The sequence below is a fragment of the Caretta caretta genome, chromosome 26, assembly GCF_965140235.1.
Source record: "Caretta caretta isolate rCarCar2 chromosome 26, rCarCar1.hap1, whole genome shotgun sequence".
NCBI classification, from domain to species: domain Eukaryota; kingdom Metazoa; phylum Chordata; order Testudines; family Cheloniidae; genus Caretta; species Caretta caretta.
In genome coordinates this window covers 16,181,060-16,195,795 of record NC_134231.1, presented here as the reverse complement: position 1 = coordinate 16,195,795, position 14,736 = coordinate 16,181,060, and the positions used below count along the sequence as shown (strand labels likewise).

The window sequence follows — 14,736 nt, the reverse complement described above, 5'->3', positions numbered from 1 at the left end:
GCAGTTTCATATGAAAGCCAGGGTCACGCTGCTCCTTAGCATCGGCATGAAATGTACGCCCGGCTAGCCCCTAAGGAGTTATGTACATAGACTGAAAATATGTTCTCAGAGTCTGCAGCAAAGTATGAGTCACTGGCAGAGGTGAAAAGCAGGACTGGGATGTAATTAAAGCATTGGAAGCTAAAGCAATGGGTGCCCAGCTAAACACACTCAAATGTTAACAAACAGATGTGACCTCAACAGGAATGGAGCACGCAAGCCCGGTGGCAAAGGGAGATTATCCTGTCCATAAGCAAAGACAACTAACTTGGGGGGGATTTCTAGAAGGCAAAGAACATTCCCCACCTGGGAAGTAAACAGACAGCACGATTACATTCATGAAAACTGGCTCAGCCAACCTTGGCTGAAATGCTGCAGAGGGCTTTGGGTGAGAGAAACTTCTCTAGAGAGGAAGTTAAGCTGGTGGGAGGCTCTAGAAAGCAGGTTATGATTGTGTTGCGTGTGTAACCATTTGCTCCCTGTGTTCTTGTTCACTGTCACCTGAATCTCACATCTTTGAAAACAACACCATCTTTACAAAACCTAGATCCATTTTCTTCACAGCATGTTGGGGTGGGGCTCGGTGCTAGGCACTGTACACATGGGCCTCCCCAAAGAATTTACTGGGGTTATTTTTCTAGGATCTCCCCCATTTCCCCACCAGTAGAAGCAGCCAGACAGAGAGCTCAGAAACCAGCCCCAGTCCAATAACCATCCCCCAGCACAGGAGTTACCAGAAGAGGTTTTATTTCACTCCAAAATTGTAACAAAGAACATCTGTTATGAATTCTCCCTGCAACACAGGGGCTAGGCCCAGACAGAACCAACCCAATTTGGTAGTACCATGGGGGAAGGAGAAAACAACAAACTGCATTTCAGTTTTACTGCATCTTAACTATACCAGGGCAGCCCCACATCCATCTGCCTTCACCACCATAAATACCAAAAGGGAGGGGGTGTCCACTGGCACCAGCCGCTTCCCCCTGCCATGCAACAAAGCTGGCAAAGCACCCACCACAATGTACTTCTCCCCCTGAATAGATCCAGCTGAGGGAGGGTGCGTGGAGCCTGGGATCTCAGACAGAACTGAACAAGTCATGTGCCGGGGGGCAAGACAGGCCGATACAGCCTGGCATGTGGCCGGCCCCAGAGGGCTAAATTCAGCTCTCCCTTCCTGAGCGCTCCTGGCCAGTCAGAGCATCTCTGGTCTCCTATGGGGGACTGGAGCAGATGAAGGGGAGAGAGGAGGTGGGGTCTGGCCTCCCCTGCAGGTAAGGGGCAGGGCACCAGGGGAAAGAAGAGGCCGGGCCACTGTCTTGGGCTGCAGTTATCAAAATAGATTCTGGTATAAAATAGCGGCTGCCCCTCACCTCTCCTCGCACCCAAGGGCTGAAACACACACGCTAGGTGCAGAGCCGCCGACCAAACGCACCCCACTCCCGAATGCCTCAGCTATCGACCACAGGTGGGATGAACCAGAGCGAAACAGGTGCCAGGGGGGTAAAGGACAGGGCAGCAGAGCCCCAGCAACTGGAGGGAGAGCAGCACCGATGGCACTCGTGTGCGAGGACAGAGCGGCCTCTGCCCAGGCTGGCACACCCCTGATGCCCTGTCAGTAGCAGGGCAGATCAGTGCCAAGCCCCCAGGAGGGGCTGCTAGCCCCAGCTGGCGAAGCACCAGAGGCACCAGAGCACCAGCGAGTCAGCGAGACAGCCAGGATCTGGCCTCCTCCTGTCTGTCTGCTGGCAACACAGCAAGATGCCTGGTGGCTAATCATGGCCCCCCAGGGGCTTCGGAGCACGGTGGTGTGACAGCCAGCAGGTACCCGTGCTTCCCAGTTCCAGTGCAATTCAGTGCCTACCTATGCCCAGAGGGGGAGGGGCAGCGAGGGGCATGCCAGTGTGGGGGAGAGTGGAGGGCGCTGCAGTGGCGATTGGAAAGGGGGGGGATTAAACCAGTTTCTTGGCCTCGAAGAAGCTCTTGAGGTGTCTCATTTGCCAGATGCCGGTGAGGATGAGGATGATGGTCTGGGCGATGGACCACCACAGCACCCGCTGGTTGGTGCTCTCACTGGTCATGCGGAACCGCTCCTCCCGGTACTGTGCAGGGAGCACATGGGAAGAGGAGTCAGAGCGGGTGGGGAATCCTCCTCAATCCCTGCCTCCCAGGCACAATGCCACCCCCTGTTGGCAGGCCCCTCTCCATCTTGCTCTAAAGGGGATCACGACCCCTGCTACTGCGCAGCCAGCGTATGGCGCCCTCTTCACGTGCACAAGCAGGCACACACCCACACTTACTGCCCCCCACCAATGGCTTCCAAACCGGGCAGGTCTCCCACATGCACACTTACATCCCCTGCCAACAGCTTCCAGATTAGGCAGGCACCAACCCACTCAGTCCCCAATGGTCCCAGGTGTGACACAGACCAGGATCAGGTGAAGCAGAGAGGGTGGCCATGGACATCCTATGCCCAGCTGCCTCATGACACCCCCACTCCTCACAAATCCCCCCTCACCCAGCCACAACCCGAAGCACATCTTGTATTGCCCCTTTGGCAGAACATGAGGCCAAGTGTGTGTTTTCAGCCTGTACGTCCCCTGATGAGCCCTCTCTGCCACTGGGATGGCTTTCCTGCCACGGTTCCCTGTCCCAGCCCTATGCAGATTCCAAGAATGCAAACCAGCACTCAGCAAGCAGGTCTTACAGCCCTGAACTCTCTGGAGAGGATTATGGGGAGAATGGACAGTCACCTCAGTAACCCTCAAGAGCCCCACATCCACGTACCCCAGGCCCCTTACCCTTTGGTAGTTCTGCTCCTTCTGGATCTGCTCCACTTGGTCCAGCAGCTGCCGGGCTCGGAGCTGCAGCTCTGTCAGCTTGTCCTTCGCTGCAATCTCGGGGTAGTTGTTGGTGTGCTCTCCAACCTGGATGTCCAGGTGCACACGCTGCACATGGCACACATGGGGTCAGAGGCACGGGGCTCCCAGCAACACAGCACACGCGGTTACAGGTTAAGGCCCCAGAGAATCTGTCTTTCAGCTTCCACACACCCCCTGGCCCCCTTCCTCCAGCATCTGAGAGCACTTTACTCATATCAGAGAGACTCACTTCACCTTCCCACAAGCAGTAGGCATTACCCCTGTGCTATAGCTGGAGAAACTGAGGCACAAAGAGGGCAGGCAATGGCCCATGGTGATCATCCTGGGAGAGAGTGGCAGAGCCAGGATTGGAGCCCAGGAATCCCAGTCAGGCACGTTAGGCAGACAGCCCTTCCTCTCGGCCAACAGGCAGTGTTCCAACTGCTTTCCCGGAAGAAACGGACAACCTGCACCCTAAGCCCCCCACCCCGCCGGGTTCAGAGGCAGAGATCGGGTGAAGCACTGGGGGATTCTCTTACCAGCTTGCCACCTGCGAAGAGCGCCATGCGCGTGGAGTTGGAGTGCAGGCAGATCTGGTGCTCGCCTGGGGTGTGCGAGGTGAAGGTGAAGCGGCCCTCTGAGCCATACTGCCGGGACAGAACCACCTGGAACCACCAGCGACAGAGCTGTGAGTGCCAAGCAAGACCCACCATCCCACCCCACAGTGCCAGCATGCTGCTGATGTCACTTTCCTAGGGCAAGGGAAACCCTGGGCCAACAAAGCCTGCAGCCCCTGAGATCTGGCCCCAAAGGCCTTACCAAAGGGAGGCACCAGGATCCGGGCAGGAGGAAGGGAGAGGGCACACAAAGATGCCCCGGTGCAGGATAACTGGGCTCTGCCCAAAGCAGCAGGGCGAGTCCAGGCACGGGGCGCTGCCACCCCCAGCCCTGCGCCCACCGGCAGCATTACCTTTCCATCAGGATCCTTCACTTCCACGTGCATGCCCAGCCCCGGCGTGGAGGGCAGGAACGACTCTGACTGCTTGTCCCACAGCTGCGTGCGGTAATTCCCTGCACGCCAGAGACGGGGATCAGGGCGGGGAGCTGCCGTCATACCCCCAGCTAGCCCTGACCCCACCCCCAACTCCCTTATCCTGCACTGCCCTGTGCTACTCCACCCCCACTGCCCTCTCACCCCCTGCTGCCCATCACGCCAACCACCCCATCCCACATCAAACCCAGCCCCCCGCCCACCTCCCCGCCTCGTGTCAAGCCCCCTGCCTCCCCCCACCGGCTGGTCTCGCCCTCCTCCCCATCGCCCTGCCTCCCCCCGCCAGCTGGTCTCGCCCCCCCACCCATCGCCCTGCCTCCCCCACCCCTCCCGCCGGTTGGTCTCGCCCCCCTCCCCCATCGCCCTGCCTCCCCCGCCAGTTGGTCTCGCCCCCCTCCCCATCACCCTGCCTCCCCCACTCCTCCCGCCGGTTGGTCTCCCCCCCCGCCAGTTGGTCTCGCCCCACCCATCCATCGCCCTGCTCCCCCGCCGGTTGGTCTCGCCCCACCCATCCATCGCCCTGCTCCCCCGCCCCCCCCCGCCGGTTGGTCTCGCCCTCCTCCCCCATCGCCCTGCCTCCCCCCGCCAGCTGGTCTCGCCCCCCCCCATCGCCCTGCCTCCCCCCCCCCGCCAGTTGGTCTCGCCCCCCCCCCACCCATCGCCCTGCCTCCCGCCAGCTGGTCTCGCCTCCCTCCCCCATCGCCCGACCTTCCCCCCCCGCCAGTTGGTCTCGCCCCCCTCCCCATCGCCCTGCCTCCCCCACCCCTCCCGCCGGTTGGTCTCGCCCCCCCCACCCATCGCCCTGCCTCCCCCGCCGGTTGGTCTCGCCCCCCTCCCCATCGCCCTGCCCCCCCTCACCGATCACCATGGTCTCGTCCGGGATCTCCTCGATGAAGCAGCGCTTCTCGGTCTCCCCAATGTGGAAGTAGAGCGCATGCGCCCCCCGGCCCGCCAGCTGCGCCAGCAGCACCAAGGCTGCCACTGTCCGCAGCATCCCGGGCACCCACTCCCCACCGCCGCCGACCATGGACAGCCCCACTCCCTCTCCCGACCTACCGCGCATGCGCTGCCACGGCTCCCTGGGGATTGAAGACGACGCGCATGCGCAATCACTCGGCTGCCCGGCCCTGGAGGAGAACTGCGCAAGCGCCATGCCTGGGAGAAGGGCTCTGAGCATGCGCAGCGTACAACCACCAGTCACGCACCCACACGCCACAGGTACGGGTGCGCGCGCGCGCGCGCGGGGATGCGGAGCGTCCTTCAGCCCCACCCCTAAACCTGTTGAGGGAGGGCGTCGCGCATGCGTATCAACTGTTAGCGCCTGAGCGTGGTGAGCATGCGTCCAGTAAGCTCGCTGCCTGGCCGGTTGGTTTAGTGGCTGTAACCCCCTGCTCACAACGGGGGAGCTGCGGGTTCGAGGCTGGTGCTACCGGCCAGGGCGCCTGGCTCCTGTCTGCAGGGCTCCTAGATCCCATACCATCTCTGCTATTGCTCTGCAGCCTGCTAGCAGGGGAGCGTGGGGTCAGAGTTAAGGTGTTCCTAGTCTGGAAAGCTGCTTGTTGCTCACTGATTTTCCTGCTGTTGTCATACCCTGCCAGAGTCCAACCAGCTGGCCCAGGGTAGACTATTCCTGGACACTTGGAGCCAAACCAGAAGGGGGGTGGGGCTCCATTTTGGAAGCTCTTCCCAAGGTTTTATAGACTCAGGCAAAGCTGCTTGGCTGAGAAACTCTGATCTTGATCTTCCTGGCGAGGGATGTTGACCAGGACCGGGGAGGGTGTGTGGCCCAGTTAAAGTCAACAGGGGCTGGTGCAGACTTGTGAAGTACACGTGGCCCAGAAGAGGCTCTGCTATAAATTCTGAATGGCCTAAATGCAGACGGGGTGGAATTACACAGGCACCAGCCTGGAAGGAACAAGAAGAGGACTAGCTTATAGGAAGCGCAGGGTTGGAACTGTACAGGCAGGAAATTGTCGGGGGGGTCCTGCAAAGGAATAGGTTCAATCCAGCATGGGTACTGCAGGGCTAAGAGTCCACTAGGATCCGTGAGTGAGTTGGAAGATGTAGTTCACGGGAGGCAGTGGGGTGTCCAGTGCCTGACCTTACAGCACTCAAACGAATGTTCAATTCAGGATGGCCACAAGGTACTGTTGTTGTAGGTTTTAGATATGTGGACACAGATGTGACTACATGTCTCGAACACCAGATCTCCCAAGTACTAGGGAGCAAATTAACCCCCCCCCCCCAGTGGACGACGAGGCCAAGATGACAGGCACAGTCACACAAATAGCTCATAAAAATCTTACAGAATATTTCCTCCTCTGTCACAAGTCAATCAGGGCCCAGCAGGCAGGATTAAAAGGATTGGCTGCATCTTCTAGGGGCCCGTTCTGGGTGATGCTGGGACAGGATAGGCAGTATGTCTTCTGTCTTAACCCAAAACACCTGCCCTGGCCTGCTCAGAACCGAACCCTAACGGCACCTTAGTGGCCATCCTGAACTGAACATTCGTTTGAGTGCAATATTTGGCTTTGTTGCCTGAGCAAACCCAGTTTGTCCTGGTGTGTTTCCCGTTGATCCTATTGTCTTTCCTGCAGCAATAGCTCTCTCTAGCATTGGTCCTTCTTAATTGTCCTCTGGGCAGCTTAAACCATGGTGAGAATGGCCAGACGGGGCGGTGGGAGTGTTCTGTGGTATGGAAGCTGTAAACATTGGGCATCCCTACCTGGGTACGGCCATAAGGCAAGTGCAGTATATATTGGCACTGGTTTACAGGCCGTGGTGATTCTGGTGTGGGTAACAAAGCCAGAGTACCCAGTTTATGCCGCTCACCTGTTTGCTGCTGTGGCACTATGGTGGGGGAAGAAACAAGACTGCATTCCCTAGCAGAGAGGGTCATGGAGGATCTCCATGCAAGCTTCTTGGAGATCTCTCAAGATGACCCAAGAGACAAAGGAATGAACAAAGCGCTTCACACAGCACCCCCAGTCTGGCTCAACAAGCCAAAGAACTGAAAAGCAGATGGGGACTCTACCGTGGGTCTCTGCCCGAGCACAGGACTCTGTGCAGATGTGGGCTGTGTAATCGGGCTGCCATCCTGCCCTTTTTGAATGTATTCCCTAACATTTCAGGGTAACATGAAACCCATAAAGCAATCCAAATGCAACACCTCTGTGATAAATGAAAAGGGGTGGAGGGTAGCTCCCTTTTATGGACACCCAGCCAGCCAGTAGCTATAAAATCCCTCTTAGTAGCTGTTCTCTAATTGTGTTACCTGTAAAGGGTTAAAAAGTCTCCCTGCTATTCATAGGTAAAAGGAAGTGAGTGAGCACCTGGCCAAAAGAGCCAATGGAAAGGCTAGAACTTTTTAAAATGGAAACAAGACTCCCCTTTTGTCTGTGTTTGCTCTCTGGGGAGAGGTGGCCAGGGAGCAGCTATGCTGTAAGAAACTTAGACCAGGTATGAAAAAATCATCAGTATCATACCTACAAACTACTCATTTAAAACCCCAAATATGTAAGTAGATCAGGAAATGTTTAGGAAAACACGGTTAGGTTTATTCCTTTTATTTCGTTATGGCTTGTGGATTCCTCTGTGCTAACCCCAGGTGCTTTTGTTTTGCTTGTAGCCTTTAAGCTGGACCTCAAGAAAGCGATTCTTGATGCTTAATCCTTGTAGCTGTGTGACGTTACTGACATAACCTGTGACCGTATAGATCATTGTTGCAACCACTGTTATATATTTGCAACAAATATTGTACAAAGGCTGTCATATAAGGAGTCTATGGAGAGGTTATGATTTGCTAATTATGATTGTGCTATCTGTATGGTGTATCATTTTTGTAGTTGAAGTTATGAATATTAGCTATGTACTTGTAAATCAATGTGTTCTGATTCTAAGTAGCCTCAGTGAAGCATTTGGTCAGCTTCTTGAGAAGGGACTATTCTCAGTAAGTGCCCAATCAAGAAACACTTAACTGACAGTGGACTTTGGGAGACTCCAATCCATATCTGAGCTTTCATGGGAACATTCAAACTAACAGGTAAACAATGGCGTTGGCCTGTAAACTGAGTCATGCATGGACATGTGACTTGCCCATGTGACTCAGAGCTCCATCTTTCTGCTGTAATTTTCCACAGTAAGAACAAAGGGGTGTCCTTCCACCTGGAAGAGACTATAAAAGGCAGCTGCCTCATCTCCATTTTGTCTTGAATCATGCTTCATACCCTTGGAGGAAGCTTGCTACAAACTGAAGCTCTGAACAAAGGACTGAATGACCTATCCCAGCTGTGGATGTTCTCCAGAGACTTGATTTGAACCTGCCGTTTATTCCATCACTGCTACAAGCCTGAACCAAGAATTTGCCATCACTGTATGTCATTGATTCCATGTAACGAATTCTAGCTCTCATCTGTATCTTTTTCCTTTTATGAATAATAAACCTTTAGATTTTAGATTCTAAAGGATGGGCAACAGTGTGATTTGTGGGTAAGATCTGATTTGTATATTGACCTGGGTCTGGGGCTTGGTCCTTTGGGATCTGGAGAACCTTTTTCTTTTACTGGGGTATTGGTTTTCGTAACCATTCGTCCCCATAATGAGTGGCACCAGTGATAATACTGGGAAACTGGAGTGTCTAGGGGAATTGCTTGTATGACTTATGGTTGGCCAATGGTGTAAAACCAAAGTCTTCTCTGTCTGGCTGGTTTGGTTTGCCTTGGTGTGCAAAGGAACCCCAGCCTTGTGCTGTAACTGCTCTGCTCTAAGCAATTTGTCCTGAATTGGCACTCTCAGTTGGGTCCCACCAAGGGCAGCATTGTTACAGTGGCATAGTCCTGCTTGGCTCCACAGGTCAGTTAAGCTTTGGGTCAGAACCCCACACTATCCAAGTTGAATTTTGGAATTGAGAGTTTGGTTGGTTAAAGAGCACTTGCAGTGAGTGAGTGAGCAAAGAGCATATGAGGGTCCTGACAAAAAAGCCCTGGAAGATTTGTGTTCAGAAAAGGAGATAAGCTTTAAAAAGAAAGCTACAAATCAAGAACTGAGAGATCTGTTAATGGCCAGTCATCAGAAGCAGGAGCACAGCCCTTACCTGATGCTGCAGAAGCAATTAGAATGCAAAAGGCAGCAAATAAACTGCAACTTCAGCATGAACAGAAACCAGCAGACATTTGATTTCTGGAAAAGGAAAAGAATTCTGAATTAAAAAGAGAGGCTTCTGAGAGAGAGGAAGGACTCGTAGAGAGCGTATTGAGCAGCTCACTGCTGAGGAGACAGCTTACCAAATCATAGAACATCAGGGTTGGAAGGGACCTCAGGAGGTCATCTAGTCCAACCCCCTGCTCAAAGCAGGACCAATCCCCAATTAAATCATCCCAGCCAGGGCTTTGTCAAGCCTGACCCTAAAAACCTCTAAGGAAGGAGATTCCAACACCTCCCTAGGTAACGCATTCCAGTGTTTCACCACCCTCTTAGTGAAAAAGTTTTTCCTAATATCCAACCTAAACCTCCCACACTGCAACTTGAGACCATTACTCCTTGTTTTGTCATCTGCCACCACTGAGAAGAGCTGAGCTCCATCCTCTTTGGAACCCCCTTTCAGGTGTGGAAGTATAACATTGTATAAGTATAACGTTGTATAAGGGGACATGCTGGATACATTGTATATGAGAGGGCATGCCAAAACATGTTACAAAGTATCTGAGGGAGCACATGTAGGGACAAAAAGAAAAGGAGTACTTGTGGCACCTTAGAGACTAACCAATTTATTTGAGCATGAGCTTTCGTGAGCTACAGCTCACTTCATCGGATTCATTTCCACGGCATGCATCCGATGAAGTGAGCTGTAGCTCACGAAAGCTCATGCTCAAATAAATTGGTTAGTCTCTAAGGTGCCACAAGTACTCCTTTTCTTTTTGCGAATACAGACTAACACAGCTGTTACTCTGAAACATGTAGGGACAGTTAGCTTTTGAATGGAGAAGCAATTAAGATAGAGCCAGCACGTCTAAGAAGCAGGCATCAGAATGGAAGGTGTGAAGGGCAATTAGTTAAGTTAACTGGAAGCTGTTAAAGGAGATTGTTAAGGGTGGCAGGTAACTGAAGATACGTGACTGGTCTCAGGGATCTCGAAGGGTGGTGACTAAAATCTTTTTCTTCTTTTGTCTGTAACTTCTCTGTAACTTGTTCTCCAAAAAACTGTATAAATTAAAAGACACAAGCCCCACTTGGCGGGCTCACTTCTAAATGTATTAGCAGAGCAGCTTTGCTAATAAAACAGAGTGGTCTGATAAATTGTGAGTCTGAGTCAAACTTTGACAATTTGGAGGTTCCACCGAGATGGCAAGCGGCTTCACTGAGGCTGTGTGATCCCTGACTGCCTTGCAGGATGATCGTGGCAGCCGGTGCCTGGACGCTTAGTCCAAGCGATCCTCCACAAGACAGAAAGGTACACAGCAGCAGCGCAGTCTACACCTTTGAACTTGTTGGTTCCCACTCTGTTCGGGTAGTGGTCTTTGGATCCAGCTTCTGGAATCAGACGTCTCAGGTAATTATTATTTTTGTGCTTTAACCGGTTTGAGGACTGTCTTGTCTTTGTGTCTATCCGTCTTCCCTGTGGTGTGTGTGTGTGTGAATCTGGGAGCCATCTCTGTCCAGAGACTGGCTGACCAAGGGGTCCCCATCCCCACAGTCTGAATAAGTGGAATCTGCACAGCTGCAGCCGCACCACGCCTTGGGTATAACCCCTGGTGTGAAAGCAAGGGCAGTTGAGGCAGTAGCCTGTGGGCTCCTTTCTGTGTGTTGCACCAGGCACCGCTCTGCTGAGCCTGAATTTCCTTCTTGTGTGAGTGCTGTGTGAAGTCCTCCTGGATGGGTAATCAGAAGTCTAAGGTGGAACAGTTCCCTAAGGGAACTCCAGCTTATTTTATGTATTTTAGGAGGGGTCCGGACTCTTGTAGGTTTCTTGAAAAATGGTCCAAATTAGCTCTAGAGAACCCCAAATTACAGTGGCCACTGTTAGGTTCTTGGGACAAGGATCAAGTGGACGCTTTAAAAAGCAAACTTGTCCTCCCAAAAACCAAATTGGAGAGAGGAGAAGTAGACTGCTTCATGCAGTGGTGGGAAGAGGCAAATCATAGATGGACTGAGTCAAAACTCACCTCTCTTAAAAATTCTATCAAAAAACTAACAGTTCAATTGGATGCAGTCTCTCCCACCACTAGTCCGAGCGCTCCCCTTTGCCCAGTCCTGTGCAATGATCCGGATCAAAGCATTGGCCTGCTAAACCTAGGGTTGTGAGTTCAATCCTTGAGGGGGCCATTTAGGGATCGGGGCAAAAATCAGGGATTGGTCCTGCTTTGGACTAGATGACCTCCAGAGGTCCCTTCCAACCCTGATATTCTATGATTCTATAAACCCTACCCCCACCATACTCCTGCACAAATAAGAAATCAGAAAAGGAAAAATCTTCAGTGACTACAGATAATGAAAGTGAAGAAGATACCCTCATTGGCCTCGCAGCTCTGCAAAATATTATGAAGAAGAAATCCAAAGCAGACTGCAAAGATTCTCTTGACATCTCTTCTTGGAAAAGAGAACCTGATGGGAGGTTAATGAGAGACTCTGATCAACCTGTTGTGTGACACCCTTACGAGTCCTTAAGATGGGAGAAAGTGAGTCCATATGGGATTATAAGCCCTGGACTCGTACGGAACTTTTATCTATAGTTAAAAGTTTTCCCAAACCACAGGAAAACTCTGTCAAATTTGCTGAGGAGTTTCTGTTAATCTGTGAAACCTATGAACCCTCTGAGACAGATCTCCTCTAACTGTGTAAATTGTTAGCTCCTGCCAGTTATTATGAAAAATGGTTGGCTGCCGCAGACTGGCATGCCTCAGCTGGCCACTCAACCATAAAAAGTACTGGCCCAGATTCGGCATACAGAGACCGGTGTATGGCTCTTTGGAAGTGCCTGCATCAAGCCATTCCCAAAGCGTGATCTCCTAAAACAAACTGGACAGCAATACGTTGCTGTAAGCAAGGGCAAGGAGAAAGCCCAGGCGACTATAGGTCCCGGCTAACTGATATTTTCCTACAACATTCAGGAATACAAGAGCCCGATGTAAATGGGCAGTGGGCCTTGGCACATGCATTTGTTGATAGTCTTCTCCCTGCCACAGGCAGCATGTTAAAACGAATAAGTGTGGGATGGGAGACTGAAACCATGGACAAATTGCTGGCAGTAGCAGAGCATTGCCAACGCACTTTAAAAGGAAAGGAGGAACAGTCCTCCCAAAAGTTAATGGCTCAGCAGATACAGCATTATTCAGGACTAAGCAGACCACACCGGGGACAGGGATGGGGTTGCGGAAGGGGGCGGGGGGCTGGATTAACTGGGGTTTGTAACTACTGTAAACAGCCTGGACACTGGAAAAAAGAGTGTCCAAGACGACCTAATAATTGTATGGGAAATCAAGTGAACCCCCCGCTGGTTCCTCCAGCTGATCTCCAACCCTATTTTTCACCCCAACAATGACGGGATGCTGGGGAACCTCACAAAGTTTTAGCTCCCTTATTACCTCTGTCCCCTACTGGAGAATGTGTCCTGACTGTAAATGATCTCTCTCTCCCTTTCCTTGTTGATACTGGAGCTTCTCTTTCTACAATCCGCACCACTGACTTGCCTGAGGTTCCCCCATCTGGAAAATCTGTGTCTGCTGTTGGCATTACAGGGATCCCTACCTCTTTTCCCCTCTCAAAACCTTTGTCTGTTCAGGTCGGTCCCCTCTCTGAGGAGCATGCATTCCTCCTCTCTGATTCCACCCCTGCAAACCTTCTGGGACGGGACTTGCTATGCAAACTTGGCTGTTCTATTTACTGCTCACCTCTCCTCTGCTCGCCTCACTAGGTATGAACTTTTGCTGCTTTCAGCCTCACATATCACTATTAAGCGCTGCTCCCGGTTAAACCCTGCTACCCTCCTTCCTTTACCTAGTGATGGTGAACCCCATGACTGCCTTGCAACTGTCTCCGCTATCACTGTCCCGCGCCCCGCCCTTTCAGATGTACCTCTCCCTAACTCTGAGCTGGTATTATTCACTGATGGGTCCTGTTATAGAAATGACCAAGGCCACCTTCTTGCAGGGTACGCTGTGGTCTCTCTCTCTGAGACCATAGAAGCTGCGCCCTTACCCTCTGTGACCTCTGTCCAGGTGGCTGAACTGATTGCTCTAACCCGTGCCTGCTTTCTAGCCGAGGGGCTCTCTGCCACTATTTTTACTGATTCTCGGTATGCCTTTGGGGTTGTGCATGACTTTGGCACCCTCTGGCAGGCTCAAGGTTTTCTTACCTCTGCTGGTACCCCTATCAAGAATGGCCCCTACATTGCCGCCCTCCTGTATGCAGTTTTACTACCGTCTGCCTTGGCAATTGTTAAGTGTACTGGCCACTCAGCGGCAGACACCGAGGTGGCAAAAGGTAATGCACTTGCTGATGCTGCTGCAAAACATGCCGCCACTATAAAATCTTCACCAGAAGTGTTTCTTGGTCCCCTCTCTGTCTCTGTAACGCCACCATCCCTGTCTCATCTCGCTCAGCTCCAGGATTCTGCCCCAGAAACAGAGAAAAACTCCTGGAGTGCTTTGGGTTGCTCTTTGCATTCTGATTCCCTTTGGCGATTGCCCACTGGTACCTTTGTAGCCCCCCTCTCACTCTACCCGTCTCTAGCCGCCCTGCTACATGGTGTGTCGCATGTCGGCAAGGAGGGGATGGTCTCTGCTATGAGTAAGGCGGGGTGGTGGGCTCCCCATTTCAGCTCCTTTGCAACCCGCCACTGTGCCACTTGTGTTACTTGTCAAAGCCACAATGTTGGCAAATCTGTAAAAGTAACACAAGGGTTCCGGGGTTTGCCTCAAGCACCTTTCCTACACTGGCAACTTGCTTTTGTACAAATGCCAAAGTGTCAGAAATATGAATTCATTTTAGTTATAATATGTCTGTTTTCGAGTTGGATTGAAGCCTTTCCCTGTCGCAAAGCTGATTCATTGTCCTTTGCAAAATGTCTGTTAAACCACATTATCCCTACCAAGGGAATTCCTGCCACTTTGTCTAGTGACCGGGGAACATATTTTACTGGAAAAATTGTTCAACATCTAAACCAGGTATTACATGTCACCCACCTGTTGCACTGCCCTTACCATCCACAGAGTGCAGGGGCAGTGGAAAGGCGAAATGGTGTGCTTAAAAATAAGCTGGCAAAAATCTGTAGTTCCACAGGGTTAAACTGGCCAGCTGCTTTACCACTGGCCCTTATGGAAATTCGGTCATCCCCATCCCAGAGACACAAATTGAGTCCATTTGAAATCATCATGGGACGCCCTATGCGAACAATGGCTACTATTACCCCAGCCCCAGACCTAAACCTAACTCACAGCACGCTCCTCCAGTACTGCAAAGGGTTAATGCAAGCGGTGAGCTCCTTCCATTCGCAGGTGCGAGCAGCTTGGCCGAGGGAACCCACCTCTGCTGCCTGTCACACTCCTGAGCCTGGTGAGTGGGTCTGCCTGCGGCACCACCTTCGGAAGCCCGCCTTGGAACCCCGGTGGGAGGGTCCATACCAGGTACTGCTCACCACCCAGACAGCAGTGAAATTATCCGGCATCGCTGCATGGAGCCACGCCTCACAGTGTAAGCCAGCGCCACCTCAAGGGGACCCAGCACCTCTGCAAGACCACGCAGAACCAGCTTCAACCCCAGAAGACAAAGAGGAACAGCCTGCAATACCTTACA

The 14,736-nt window shown here is 52.4% G+C and overlaps 1 protein-coding gene across 1 annotated transcript; it reads right to left on the bottom strand.

The window, feature by feature from the left end:
• Positions 1-769: 769 nt before the first annotated feature.
• On the bottom strand, positions 770-5,125 carry TMED4 (transmembrane p24 trafficking protein 4). Its single transcript, XM_048829625.2, has 5 exons — positions 4,807-5,125; positions 3,868-3,968; positions 3,437-3,562; positions 2,838-2,984; positions 770-2,138 (listed from the first exon to the last, which is right to left on the bottom strand). The coding sequence occupies exons 1-5, from the start codon at positions 5,123-5,125 to the stop codon at positions 1,989-1,991; spliced, it is 843 nt and encodes a 280-aa protein (XP_048685582.1). The 3' UTR covers positions 770-1,988.
• Between the last annotated feature and the right edge of the window lie 9,611 nt (positions 5,126-14,736).